At 27.5% G+C, this 14,158-nt stretch overlaps 1 protein-coding gene across 4 annotated transcripts; it reads left to right on the top strand.

Moving 5' to 3' along the window:
• Window positions 1–5,455: 5,455 nt before the first annotated feature.
• Window positions 5,456–13,327, top strand: LOC103484085 (pectin acetylesterase 9). Of its 4 annotated transcripts, none has more exons than XM_008441015.3 (13): window positions 5,456–5,690; window positions 5,777–5,859; window positions 8,481–8,610; window positions 9,544–9,623; window positions 9,750–9,836; window positions 10,003–10,127; window positions 10,222–10,282; window positions 11,151–11,207; window positions 11,320–11,397; window positions 11,552–11,657; window positions 12,294–12,442; window positions 12,827–12,940; window positions 13,035–13,327. In XM_008441015.3, the coding sequence occupies exons 1-12, from the start codon at window positions 5,558–5,560 to the stop codon at window positions 12,929–12,931; spliced, it is 1,194 nt and encodes a 397-aa protein (XP_008439237.2). In that variant the 5' UTR covers window positions 5,456–5,557; the 3' UTR covers window positions 12,932–12,940; window positions 13,035–13,327. The 4 variants fall into 4 exon arrangements, 3 of the variants coding, with proteins under 3 accessions (XP_008439237.2, XP_008439238.2, XP_008439239.2); XM_008441016.3 differs by having other exon boundaries at window positions 13,016–13,327; XR_536663.3 differs by lacking the exon at window positions 13,035–13,327 and having other exon boundaries at window positions 12,349–12,442.
• The last annotated feature ends 831 nt before the right edge of the window (window positions 13,328–14,158 follow it).

Here is a 14,158-nt window from a genome sequence, read left to right as displayed (position 1 = left end):
ATTTTTTCTCGAATGCTCCATGATAATTGCGGAAGAGATCATATGAAACGTCGATTTCTTGGAAGGTTGTTTGGGAAGACTTGAAATTTGAATGTACAATGTTTCTCGTTACACCTTGCATATTGAAAAACAATATGAAATTTTGTTTAAGGGTGTATTTGGATTGAACTCTCGAGTGATTAAATTGATAAATAAGTTATTTTGGAAAAGATATCATGTACTTGGCAACCACCTAAAATAAATTTTGAGAATGAATTTATAAAATAATATGGTTCAGGATAAACACCTAAAACTACATGTTTAATGGTTAATGTCCCTAAGTTTGTCATTTTTTTTGTGACCATTGTTGCTTGTTTTTGTCGATTGTTTTATGGTAATCATTACCAATCAACTTTTGTTAATCGTTTTTCTATATTTATTATCGGCCCACGACTATTTTTTTTTAATTGTCGTTGTTTGACTTCCAATGATCATTGTCCCCAATTTCTGATTATCATTTTACGGTTAATGTCCTCGACCACCATAAACCACCATTCCCGATGATCGTTGTCGAACTTCCATTGAAATCTACATGGACAAATTATATATATATATATATATATATATATACATAAATCTTTTACTCTATTACAAATCAAACAGTTTTTTGCCTAAGAACACATTTGAAAAAACAAAATTGTCACACACGTGTGTTTTTCTTTCAGAGAAATTTTAGAAAAATATGTTTAAATGAAAATGTATTTTTTAGGAAACATTTTTTTCTTAATTCATTCCAAACAGTCCCTAAATTATAGGGAGATGAAAAACAAAAATCAAACTGTCAACACAACCTGACCCAACCAAGATTTTTTGGGTTGAGTTGGGTTTGCTCTTGCATATTAAACTTGTAGGATTCATTTCTTGCCAACCGAAATACTTTGGGTTAGTTCCATTATTTTCCTTCAACCTGACCCTCGCGTACACATTTAAAAGACAAAACAAGTAGATTAAAATGTCGGAGATTTAACATCTACATAAATCTACATCAAATTCAATGCCACCATCTACATTATTTTAGTCAATCTAGTGCGAACAACAATATTTTTGTTCATATTTTTATTATATTTCATGAACTTTTTTTATGATACATGATGTAATTAAATTGTTGGTTCACCTCTAATGTTGATGACAGGTTTTTAGATAGATGAAAAATTCGACAGAAAAATTATATCTCCCATTATAATTTATTAGTCATGGGGCATGTTTATGTATTATAAAGTCGATTTTTTTTTTTTTGTTTGATGACATTTTGTTAAGGGGAAGCTTAGAGATACAAAACCACTCTAGATAAAGAGTGAGCTACAATGATATAAGTTTTCGGAGAGTGAGATAATGTAAAAGAGGTCGAACAATAACATAGATACTCTGTAACTTCATCGTTATTTTATAAACACAATTCATTATTTTAAAATTAAATTATACAATATGTATTATTTCGTCTATTATACAATATTTAAAAAATAATAATTTTACAAATTTGTTTAACATAAAACATGATTTTAAATAAATAAATAATAGTTTATTATCGATTAACCTTAAACGGACATCTTCAGCTACTTTTATGATTTATATATTAATATAGTGAGTCGAATACATTTTTAGATGATTGTTTTTTATTTTCATAGTATAATTTTAATTGTTACATGATAATCCAAATTATAAAATTGTTACCAAACACACACACACATATATACATACATACATACAGGAATAAAATTACATTTTTATTAAATTTCGTTGTTTTCCAATTTTCTATCTAACATATTCTTAATAACCAAATTTACAACTAAGTAAATTTTGTAATGAAACACAACAAGCAAGAATTACAAAAGATGTAAACAAGAGAATAAAATATTACACAGAGGATCAAGTGCTTCAATTTAAATTATATATGTGTGTGTGTGTGTTATATGTTCATTGAATTGTGAAAACATTGCAAGTATTTAGAGGGGGAAAAAAATCACCAATGCACTAACCTTGAAGCTCTACTATTAATATTAGATTCTTTTACAAAAATGAGTTTATCTAAGCGGTAATCAATACGACCTTTCATCTTAAAAGTAGGAGACTCGATTTTGCATCTTCGTAATTGTTGTACTAAAAAAAAACTCTAAAATTCTCTAGATCAATCTTCCAAAGACTAAGTTAAAATGTCTATATTGACCCCTAAATAAAAGCCAACAACATTATTTAAAAGAAAAACAACTACTCAAGTACATGTAAATTAAGTTCTATACCGATTATGAACAAAACTAACTAAAAATGTAATAGCACATTCAAGTACATATAAATAAATAATTTCATGTTTAATAACCATTTGATTTTTTAATTCTTAAAAATAAAGTCCATAAAAACTTAGGTCATATTTATTCTAATTCAATATGGGAACGACTCAATGATAATTTAAAAAGTAGGTATCATGTAATTACATTTTGGTGTTTATTTACTTGTGTTAAGCATCTAAAACATGAGGCACACGTCCAAATCCGCAAAACAAAAGTTTCAGTATGATAGACGAGTCAAGAGTGACCAATCCGATCACTTCGAACATTATGTCATATTGTCGTAGTTATGTTACCATTTATTGTTACTCTTTTAGAGAAAAAAACTATAAATATTGACACACATTTACTATTACTAATAACCGTTATGTTTTGGTCCTATAGTTAAAGATAACTATACCAATAAAGTAAATTTGAAAAAATTTATAATTTTAGGTAAACACAATAAAAAAAATCTAATCACACATTTGTGATTGCGGTTCATTACTTCATAATTGAATTCCAATACGACCATACCAATGTTCACTACAAATCTGTAAACATAGTCTTATATCAATTAAAAATCAAATAACTAAACAAAAAAAAAAGTTAACTCTTAGAAATTTTATATTTGTTTTTAACATTTAGTTAATAATTTAACTATTCTACTTTGAAAAAAAAAAGAAGTAAATTATTGTTTGAAATGGAAAGAAAAAAAGAGTTTTGATTAATATTTGAAAATGAAGAACTAAACGGAATTCAAATCAACACTTAACGCTTAACGTTTCAATTATTATCCTAATGACAATAGTTTAATAATAAAATTAAGAAACTCAAGAACTATATATATATATATATATATATATATATATATATATATATATATATATAATTTTAAAAATGCATGAAGAACATGGGCAGGGCCTGAAGTCAATTTAGAGACTATTGGCTGTCTCTCACTCCACTCTTACCTTCCTTCTATTATTTTCCAGCTGGACAAAAATTATTCAACTTTTTAGTTCATAGGCCCTCTCTCTTATTATATATAGTTATTATTTTAACTTATTAAAGCAAATTATCTTTTTTAGATTTTTAAAAATATTACTTTATTTTAACAAGGAAATTATTTATACATATGGAAGGGATTTTGATTTCCTTAAATTGCAAAAATAGCATAAAAACACATGATAGTAATAATAATATATCCATACTTTGGTGACCCAGTTATATATCTAAATGGGTTAATTTGTATTCATAATAGTCAAGTTTGGTAAAGAAAACAAAATATCAAATTGAGCCAATATGTTTGCAAAATAAGACAATAATTTTATAGGCTTTGGTTAGACATGCTAGGAAAAGTAAGTGAGTAAATAACAGTCAATTATTGAATAAGCAACTAATTAATTAGGATGGAGGTCGAAGATTCAAAGCTAAGGAATCTAGGAAATATACTATAGGATGGATGGCCACATACAAGTCTTTAAAGAATAGTTTTGTAAGACATTTATGATATAACTCATAATTTAAGCGGATATCTTCCGTTCACATATATAAGCTAAGGTTTAAGTTACGTTGGGCATATGTATATGTACTTTGAAAAAATGTGGGTGTGTACGACACTTTACACATATAAAACTCTACTAAAAAGTGAAAAACATATGCTTTTGGTAATAATCTACGATGCTCAAAAGCGTTAAGTCAATTGGTTTTATTAAATCCAAAGTTTGATATAATTAACCTCGTCGTAAAATATGAAATACGAAATATATTACATAAAAATTCTAACATGTACGAAAGCTAAGAAACAGAGTTCATATTTTGATTATAAGTTTATATTCTCTCCCTCCTTTTTAAAAAAATTAGCAATCCAATTTAAAGTTTTACCAAAGGTTAATCCTTCATCCTGCTAGTCTTGAATTGAGAAGGAAATATCTTTTGAGAAAATCAACCCGATTTTTGATAACCATTTGTCTTTGTTATTATTATTATTATTATTCAAATTATTTTCTTTTTCTCACAAACTATTGATTTTTTAAAGTAAATATTTAAATTCTAAAAAAAAAATCCATATCTTTACAATTCTTTTCAAAACTGAGTTGAATTAAAAAAAAAAAACTCATAAAATGTAGACAATCACACGCAAACTAACAATGTGGGATGGCTAAAGGTTCATTTGGATTGACTTAAAAAAATGATTTTAAAGAAAGTTATTTTTGTTTTAATTTTTTTATTATGAAATCGGTTTTAAATATATTTAAAAAACTATCTTGAATGGCTTTAAAATATTTTTTTTTCTATAAATAACTTATTTTTTGAATTCAAATACATCATAAATTTAAATTTTTATACTAAAGAGTCCTTAGATTTCAAGATTCAACAACCAAATGCATTGACACCAAATTTAATCTCACCTAGGTCTTAAAAAAAAAAGCAAAAATTAGAATATGGTCAACACTATTATTAAGCACTTTGGTTAGGTCACCAAAAACTTTTTTTTTTCCTAAATATACACATACATATTTTCAATATTTGAATGAAAAAATCAAACATCCATTACACAAACTTCATGTCAATTAAATTATCCTCATTTTAACAATTAGATTATCAACTCAACCCTTTGACACACTCTTAAAACTTTATCATAAAATTACCAATCACTTTAAAAGTTATTATGACATCAAATTATATTTTATCACTTAAGAATATTTAGTTTCCATAACATTACAAAAGTGAAAATTTATAAAATTTAAAGCTAATTAAATTGCAATTTAACTGAGATTTAAAATGTTAACGTTAACATAAATTTGAAGGAAACGTTAAAAAAAATATGGAGAATTAAATTTCAAGTAACATTCAATAAGAAGAAAAAAATCAACATTTTATTGATGTGGGTATGAATATTGATAGAAAAAGTATAGAATAAAAGTTTAAATAAAATAAAATCAAATATGAATTTAAACCAATTTATTACCTATTTTCATAATTTTTTCTTAATGTAGACTCACTCCCAAATCCAACAAAATATGGAAAATATTAAGGACGGTAATGAAAATTTAATACAAGGAATTTAACACAATGGCAATAGACGTAAATATTGTCGTCTTTCAGTGTCAATTCCTTATCCAACCTCTACGTAATAAAATCCCCCACTCCTCCAGACCCAAACACACAACACACACCTCCTTCTTCCTCTTCTTCTTCCTCTCCGCTTCCATTTGTTCGAATGCACCGTCGCTAATCGCCGTTGACGCCTCAAAATGAGTCCGACCGCCGTCGAAGCTCCATTACTTCTTCTTTTTCTTCTTGCTGCAGCGCTTCTGTGCCCGCTCGGCGGAGCCAGACTTCTGGTGGAGATGACGGTGGTCCGAAACGCCTCTTCCATCGGAGCTTGTAAGTGGAAAAGATTTGGCTCCTTTTTTAAAATTATTTTCTGGAATTTGATTGGATTATGCCTTTTGTATTTGGATGAGGATTAGTTTGTTTGGACGGAAGCTTGCCGGCGTATCATCTGGACAGAGGATTCGGCGCCGGAGCGGGAAACTGGCTTCTACAGTTCGAGGTGAAAAATGAAAATTATTTTCTCTTCTTTTTACCTTTGTTTTTATTTTATTTATTTATATTTTTTTCCGGAATTATATTTCATTTGCGCCATCTTCCAATGACTGCTTGACACGTTTGATTCCTACCTGGCATAATTATTAACCTCCGCACTTGCTCTCTCTCCCTGGAAAAATTCCCTTCAAGATCAAATTTATAATTTAGTCAAATTTAAACCTCCAATACTTTAGTGAAGAATATAACTGTCTTCATCCAAGCGTATACTAATTTACTATATGTGAATTTTCTAAAACAACAAAGTTGATGCTATATATAAAGTTCTTTCAATTCAATTGATTTGTTTATTATAACATTACATTATAATCTCGTTAATCAACACTGGAGTGAGCAAAGCCTTCCGCAAAAACTCTATCAAAACTTTGAAACAATCAAGATGCCAACTCCAAATAAAAAAGAGAAAACTAAAAATAACATATATTTGAATAAGATTATATTATAGTATGGTTATTTTTGTTAATAATCTAATTCTTTATTTTTAAATAATATTGAGGGGAAAAAGTTGTACGACGCCGTTTCTTAGATTTGTTTGCACATTGTTGTGTGTTTGGCTTGCCGTGTCCCACGTTGAATACCACATCTATTTTGCATGCTTGGTTGGACAAGGATTCCATGCTGTCTCTTGGGTAATTATTTTGTTTCCAAAATTAGTATATGTTTTACAAATTTTACACTTTTATACCTAATTATTTTGTTTTATTTTTATTTTCGTTAATGTTTTGAATGTATTGTTTTTATATATATTTATTTATATTTTACAATTTCACCTTGCAATTTTGTTAAGTATTTGATGTTAGCTTTTTATTTAATTATTTAGAATAATTTTTAAATTAGTTTTTATAATTAGTGAAAAAATTTAAAAATATAAATGTTGAAATCTAAATATCAAATAAAAACAAAATTTAAAACTTAATGATGAGAACATTTTAAAATTTAAAAACTAAGAAGAAATTAAACTATAAAAAAAAGTTTAGGAGGCTTAGAAAAGTAATTTTCAATCATATTATATTTACATATAATTGTACTCCATGCCCGAAATGAACGATAAATCAATTGTAAAAGGGAATCACTAGTCGTTATCAAATACATATATATAACTCAATAATTAGAAGCTGACTAAAAGTCTCATGCAAATACCGAATTATTAGAACGATTTAGGCCCGCCAACCATTATGGATGTATTATTATTTAATTTTGGGCTTTCTTTCTCCTATATATATATGTTTTTAATTATAATTCAAGGTAAGATTATGATATCTAACTTTTTGGTTGAACCCAAATTATTGGATAGCATGATACGGTTTATGTTAGAACCAATTGATAATAAGAAAAGTAATCAATCTATCTTATAAGTAGCGAATTTTCTTGAAATTTTTCAATATCGGATTTTCAACGTGTTTTCTTAAGATGGTGCATGTTTGGATTTACAATTCTTGATCAATCCCAATTTTATTTTATTGGATCGCATACCTATTTGGACTTTGATATCTTATTTGATAGTATGAATCAATTTATCTCAAAGTCAATTGATAACGAAAGAAGATGAGTGAATCATCTATCTTACAAAAATCGCGAGTCTATTGTTTTTCAAAGTTAGATTCTCAACCTTTCAATACAAATTAGTCTATTTAATTTACATCAAATAAATAACATCAATCTCAATGTCATAATCCATGACAGTATACTTTTTTTTCAACTATAGAATATCATTTCACTGACACAAAATTTATATTATGAATAGTTAAGTTCTGAGGTTTGGATTTAAGAATAAAGAATAGTGTAAAAATAAGTGAACTAGAATGGATGGTTTTACTTTTGTGGCATGGTCCCAAATGGATGGTGTGTTACTAAGAGAGAATGAGTAATTTACACGGAACTTTGAATTGAAGAAAGTGACAGAAAGAGAGAACATTCAAGGAAGAATGGCTCCTCGTTTTGGTTAATTATTTGGAACTTGGTGGGTCTCACTAGCTCTATATATATATGCATACATACATATATTATCCTTTTAAATTATGTAATTAAATTTAGATGGTTAGAGATGTCTGACAAAGTTATTATAGGTAACTATAAATATTTGTGGTTTAAGTATAAATTATTTTAATTATAATTATAATTATAATAATATATGTTGAAAGTGTAAATTATTTTAGTCGTAAAATAATAAAATAAAGAATAAAAAATTATAAAGGTAAAACAGTAACTGAAATAGTTTTAGATACTTTTCACTCCAAATGTCTCCTTGGTTTATCTTAGAATTATTAGATTGTACAAGATTTTCATATTTTGAAACGAGTAGTCTAACTATCTTATTAACATATCGAAGTTTCTCAATTTTTTTTAATGTGAGATCATCAACATGTTCCAATAAAATAGTTTCTTTTTTAATGCATCCATTCTTGAGTTAGATCCAAAATATTTCTTTTTGGACTGAATTCTTGTATTTGCCTTTAATGAGCTATTATAGGGTATTAGCTAGATAAGATATAGTAGCCCAATTATTTGAGTTTCTTTAATGTAAGATCCAAACGTAAATATTGAAATTTGATGATCGTAATAAAATAGGGTGGTGGGTGGTGCAATGATGTAAAGTCTTGTTTTGAGAGAGCAAATAGTCGAAGAGGATCAACACATTTGATGACCAAATGGGAAGATTTTTCTGGTATTCTTAGCAACAATGCTTCTCTTAACCCAGGTAATTATTTCTAAATATCATCAATTTTCTTCCACACCCATACCCTTTTAAAATTTGCTAGATCTACGTAATTTTATAATTAAGATCCTAATTATATCATTAGATTTGCGAGTACCAATGGAACTTTTTAAATACAGGAGCATTAATATTGAAACTTACATTAGATTTAGAAATATTTTATATAATATAACCATCGTTATTAATTATCATGAAGATTCCTTTGTAATTTTTTCAACCTAAATATATAAAAGTAATCAATGATGGCTGGATCGAATATTCAATACATCGATTGATCGAATATAATTATCTAGAAAATGAATACTATTGTTTGTGCCACAGACTTCAAAAGGTGGGTCACATGATTGACAAATTTGTCATCAGCTTCTTGGATTATGAATGACAGTCCAAATGTATTACTACTTTTTAATTTATAAAATGATTAACTAATAATTAAAATGAGAAAGATATGTAATTACCATAAAAAGAGAGAGAGTAGGGGTAGATATGGAAAATATGGGGCGGGTAAAAGTGAAAGGGATGATGATGGGTCAGGTTCTAGTAAATTGGGGAGCTGGGTCAATGTACTGCCTATTGTCTGTAAGGTTCACGTGAATGTCCAAAACCTGACACCCTATTCCACTTTAATTACCAAACTCCACCTTATGTTGCTTCTCCCATTGCCCCGACTTACGCCAAATCTCTCACTTTTACTAAAATATACCAAAATTTCAGTTTTATATGAACCAATAATAAATTAATGTTTTACATTTTTAAACAAGTTAATCATAGGATATACGGTTGGGTAAACGTGACCACCTAAATTTTGTAATAATTTACAATTTAGTTTGTTCTACTCAAAGAATGTTAAAAGAAAAATTAGGTTTAATTTATTTATCCATCGAGTAAAATTAACAGATCGTTTTTGTGGAGCAGACTTTTATAATTGGAACCGTGTGAAACTCAGGTATTGTGATGGAGCCTCATTTGCCGGAGATGCCTTGTTTGATAATGGGGTAATATTTTCTCACATTATCCTTTCCCTAATTAAATGACAAATTTTAGTTTAGAATTTGATCCTAATTATGGTTTTAACTTTATAATCATATGCCTAATCTAACTTTCTCCAAACCTCCCCATAGACATCAGTGCTTCATTTCAAAGGGCAAAAGATATGGGAATCCATCATTCTTGACCTTCTACCAAAAGGGTTGGGGACAGCAAGGAAGGTATTAATATGATTATATAAATATGTCTTCAAATATTAATAATTCTGCCATTCCAAATTTCTTGATATGACCTCTAAGTTATCATTTTGTTTCCTGCCTCACTACCTAATTCCAATTCTGCCAAATTGAAAGTGTTTGTTTTGTTGTGGGGGTGGGGTTTTTGTAGGCTCTGCTTTCTGGTTGCTCTGCTGGAGGTTTAGCAACTTTTCTGCATTGTGAAAATTTCACTAATTATTTGCCAAGAAATGCAAGTGTCAAATGCTTGAGTGATGCTGGATTTTTTCTCGACTTGTGAGTTCTTTTAAATCACCTTAGCAAATAAAAGGGATAGATTATTGTTTATATATAATTCCTATGTAACTCTTTGTTTTCTCCATTTTCACAGAAGAGACATAGGTTTAAATCACACCATGAGGAACTTTTATAAGGATCTTGTGGCTCTTCAGGTACATTATTTCTTTTTTCACATCAATATGAACTCAGTTGATTGTTCTAATTCATGTTGAGTTAGTATTAGTTTAGGTTGTATTGGGCAACTCTTTTGATTATGATTTTTGAAATATTTATCTATTATTACCTACACCCAATTGATTTCTTTATTTTGTTGTCTTTGTGTTTTCAAAATCCAAAACTAAGTTTTCAAAAAGCTAAGTTTTGAAAAATGAAAATAATAGTGTTTAAAGGTTGATTTGGTACCATTTAATTTTTTGTTTTAAAAATTAAGTTTAAAGTAATCATTTTACCTCTAATTTTTCTTTTTTTTATCAACATTTTTAAAAATCAAACCAAGTTTTGAAAACTGAAAAAAAGAAGTCAAATCTGAAATTTGGTTGCTAACTTTATTACTTAAGGATAGAAAGAAAATAAACTTAATTTAAAAACTAAACGAGACCTAAAAGACTCATTTTTGTTTTGAGAATTTGGTCAATAATTTATTTAAGGATGATGGAAGCTATTTTAAAGAAACGGTGCGAAAACAAACACGATTTTAAAAGATCAAATGACTATCTAATGTAACATGCCTGAGATTTTCTTCTCACCGTAATAATTCTTTTAAGGACGAACTTTTTCAACCAATCAACTTCTCATAGATTTTTTCTTGGAGGTAAGGCTTGGTTTAAACAACAAACTTATATTTGGTTTAATTTCTAAAAGGAAAGGTAGTAAAGAAGAGCACTAAAGAGTGTTTATCATTATTCATGCTCAAGCTTTTGAATTCATCTGTCGATAAAATACTTAAGAAAGAAAAGTAATAAAAGTAATATTGTATGTGTTCTGAACATAGATTAATATGGTGCAAGGTGTGGATAACAGGGAATGGAGCAAAATCTGAATAAAAACTGCACAGCCTCCTCTTACTTTCCAGAATTGGTACTTAATTTTATTAATCCCAAAATCTTCTCATCACTTTATTATTTTTCAATCACTATATAGATCAAATATATATGGTTCTAAAATTCTCATCTCTGTTGGTTATGTGCAGTGTATATTCCCTCAATATTCTTTGAAGTACATAACAACACCATTTTTCATTCTCAATTCAGCATATGATGTTTTCCAAGTAAGGAAAAACCATATCCTCCTTTAATCTCCTTTGATAACTCTTTTAACTTATATTTGATTATCTAGAAAATTATTATTATTATTATTCGTTTTCAATTTTAACAAAATGGTCATGGAACGGAGGATTTTTTTAATTGGTTTGAATCGAACAGTTTCATCATGGGTTGGTGCCACCATCTGCTGATTTACATGGACATTGGAACCATTGCAAATTAAATCCAGCAGAGTGTAGTGAACTACAGATTCAGGTACTGCAAGGTACTCTCTGCATTCCCTTTCTTTTCTATTTCGGTTACTACAACAAAATTGGGTTTCGTTTGGTCATTATTTGAGTTTCGGTAGATAGTTATTTAATTTTCAATTTTGAAAATTAAGCATGTATACATCTCTTTCACTCCTGGTTTTATTATCTACTTTCTAATAATGTTTCCAAACGCTAAAATTTCTTTTAATTTTTGGATTGTGGCTAAAAAATTTCCTTTTAGGTAGGACAAATGCAAACCATGGTAAATAATGAGAAGAAAATTGGTCTTATTTCAAAAGCTAAATGGTTATCAAACAAATTTTTGATTTCTTGTTTGTGAAAATTTAGCCTATAGACACTCATTCCACGTCAATTCTTTATTTTGTTATCTACATTTTCTTAGTGTTTTCAAAAACCAAACAAAATTTGAAACCTTTAATTTTTTAGGAATTTATATTTGTATTTGATCAACGATTCAAGTTTTACGCTAAGAACCAAATCATGGTGAAAAATTGAAAACAAATAGAACTAATTCTTTTTTAAAAGAAAACGAAAATAGTCTACCAAATGTGGCATAAATAATTATAATTAATAGGTTTGATCTTTGGGAGCGATTATTATTATTATTATTTAAAAATTGAAAATTTTAGGTCTAAGAATCAGTATGCTCTCAGCATTAAGATTATTCCATGAATATTCAAGCAGAGGAGGAATGTTCATAAATTCATGTTTTGCTCATTGCCAAAGTGAGTCACAAGACACATGGTTTGCACCTGACTCCCCAACAATAGACAACAAGGTACTTTTTATTTCCTTTATCACACATTTCCAACATTTCTACGTAATTTTTCTCACTTTTAATTATCTATCAGGTCCTTTAATTTCAAAAATAAAATTTAAGTCTATTATTATATATTTAAATCGAAACTAATGAAACTATTAGATATAATTAATTAAAATTTTTGTTTAATAAAACATTAGACTTCTAATTCTGTCTAATAAACATCAAGTTAGTTAAACGATCTATTAAGCACAAAATTAAAATTTTAGGAATTTTTTTACACTAGACTTCTAATTCAATTGTTCCTTTGACAAAGATGATTAACCAAAAGAAAATAGACATAATTTTTTTAGAAGGAATAACGATTAATTGGGATTGTAATTTCACACTTTTTTTTGACAGACGATAGCAGAATCAGTTGGTGATTGGTACTTTGGCAGGAGAAACGTAAAGGAAATTGACTGTGCTTATCCATGTGATTCTAGTTGCCACAATCTCATACCATAATTAGCTTTGGTAACTATTAATTATTTCTTCGTCACTTTTTTTTTTTTAATTATATATATATATGATTAATTTGGACACCTATAGGCTCAAAACATTTTTTCAGGTTGAGGCAGAGAATTTATATAAAACATTCTTTTGAAAAGACAAGAAAGCAAGACAGCGCCCATTGCCAATTTATCCTCGAAGAGGAACACACATTCAAATATTCAATACGCAATACACACATCAATTTAATAACCCCACACAATATTTTCTAAAAAAATATATTTTATTTTTCTTTAATTTTACTTTTCTTTCTTCTTATAATTTCCTTCAAAATTACATGTAATGTTACTCAAATTCAATGTATAAGTTATTTTATTTATATATATATATATATATATCCATTTGTTTCTATTCTTTTTAAGAGTTTTGATTATTAATATTGTTAATTTAAATAAGTTATAAATTTTTATGATTATTGTATAGCTAGTTTGAGATTGTTGTAGCTTTTTAAAATATTTGGTTTTGTCCAAGAAATATCGTTTGGTAATTTTTTTTTCTTTTGCCAAGGTGTAAATTTCAATCTCAAACTTAAAAAAGAAAGCATCTAATTATCTTGTTTGGTAAATTAATAACAAGTAACTATTGTGATTTAGCTACTAATGACTTGAGATAGATACAGTTATTTTTAATTACTAATGATTAATATCATTTTATTTTCGGTTTTTTTTAATAAAATTATAAATATTTACCCTCCATAACAAAAAAATTCATTAAAAAAAAAGTCTATTACACTAATTAATTTTTCTATGAAAGGTAAAAATTTTGTCAATTTTATTGTTTTTGATAATTTCCGTTATATACTACTTTTCTTGGAATATTTATTAGTTATTATAAGATAATTATTTTAAGGATATATATGCTTTAATTTGAAAATAAATTTGTTTAAGGTAAACTATTTGATTAATGTTAAACAAATTATATTGTTTATAGAAAAGAATGGGTTAATCCAAAGTTTGTTGATATAGGAGAATGTATGTGACAAAAAGAAAAGAAGATATATTTGAAATTGTCTAACTATAAGTAGATTTGTTGGAAGCTATGTCCAAAAGCATGTATGCGTGTGATATTTTAAAGGTTTGGACATTTTGTTCTTTGGAAACAAAACATAACTAGAAGATTTAAATGTTTGAAATTATAGACACCTAAAATGATAGATATTTTATGTTCTTACATATATGGTTA

The sequence above is a fragment of the Cucumis melo genome, chromosome 6 (genome assembly GCF_025177605.1).
Source record: "Cucumis melo cultivar AY chromosome 6, USDA_Cmelo_AY_1.0, whole genome shotgun sequence".
Lineage (NCBI taxonomy): Eukaryota > Viridiplantae > Streptophyta > Magnoliopsida > Cucurbitales > Cucurbitaceae > Cucumis > Cucumis melo.
Note: the sequence above shows the minus strand (reverse complement) of the source record. Positions and strands in the feature narration are given on the sequence as shown.

Coding starts and splice junctions, on each gene's coding strand:
- LOC103484085 (XM_008441015.3), top strand. CDS start 5,558: ATGAGTCCGACCGCCGTCGAAGCTCCATTACTTCTTCTTTTTCTTCTT. Junction 5,860..8,480: donor ACTGGCTTCTACAGTTCGAG/GTGAAAAATGAA, acceptor GTAATAAAATAG/GGTGGTGGGTGGTGCAATGA. Junction 11,208..11,319: donor CCTCTTACTTTCCAGAATTG/GTACTTAATTTT, acceptor GGTTATGTGCAG/TGTATATTCCCTCAATATTC.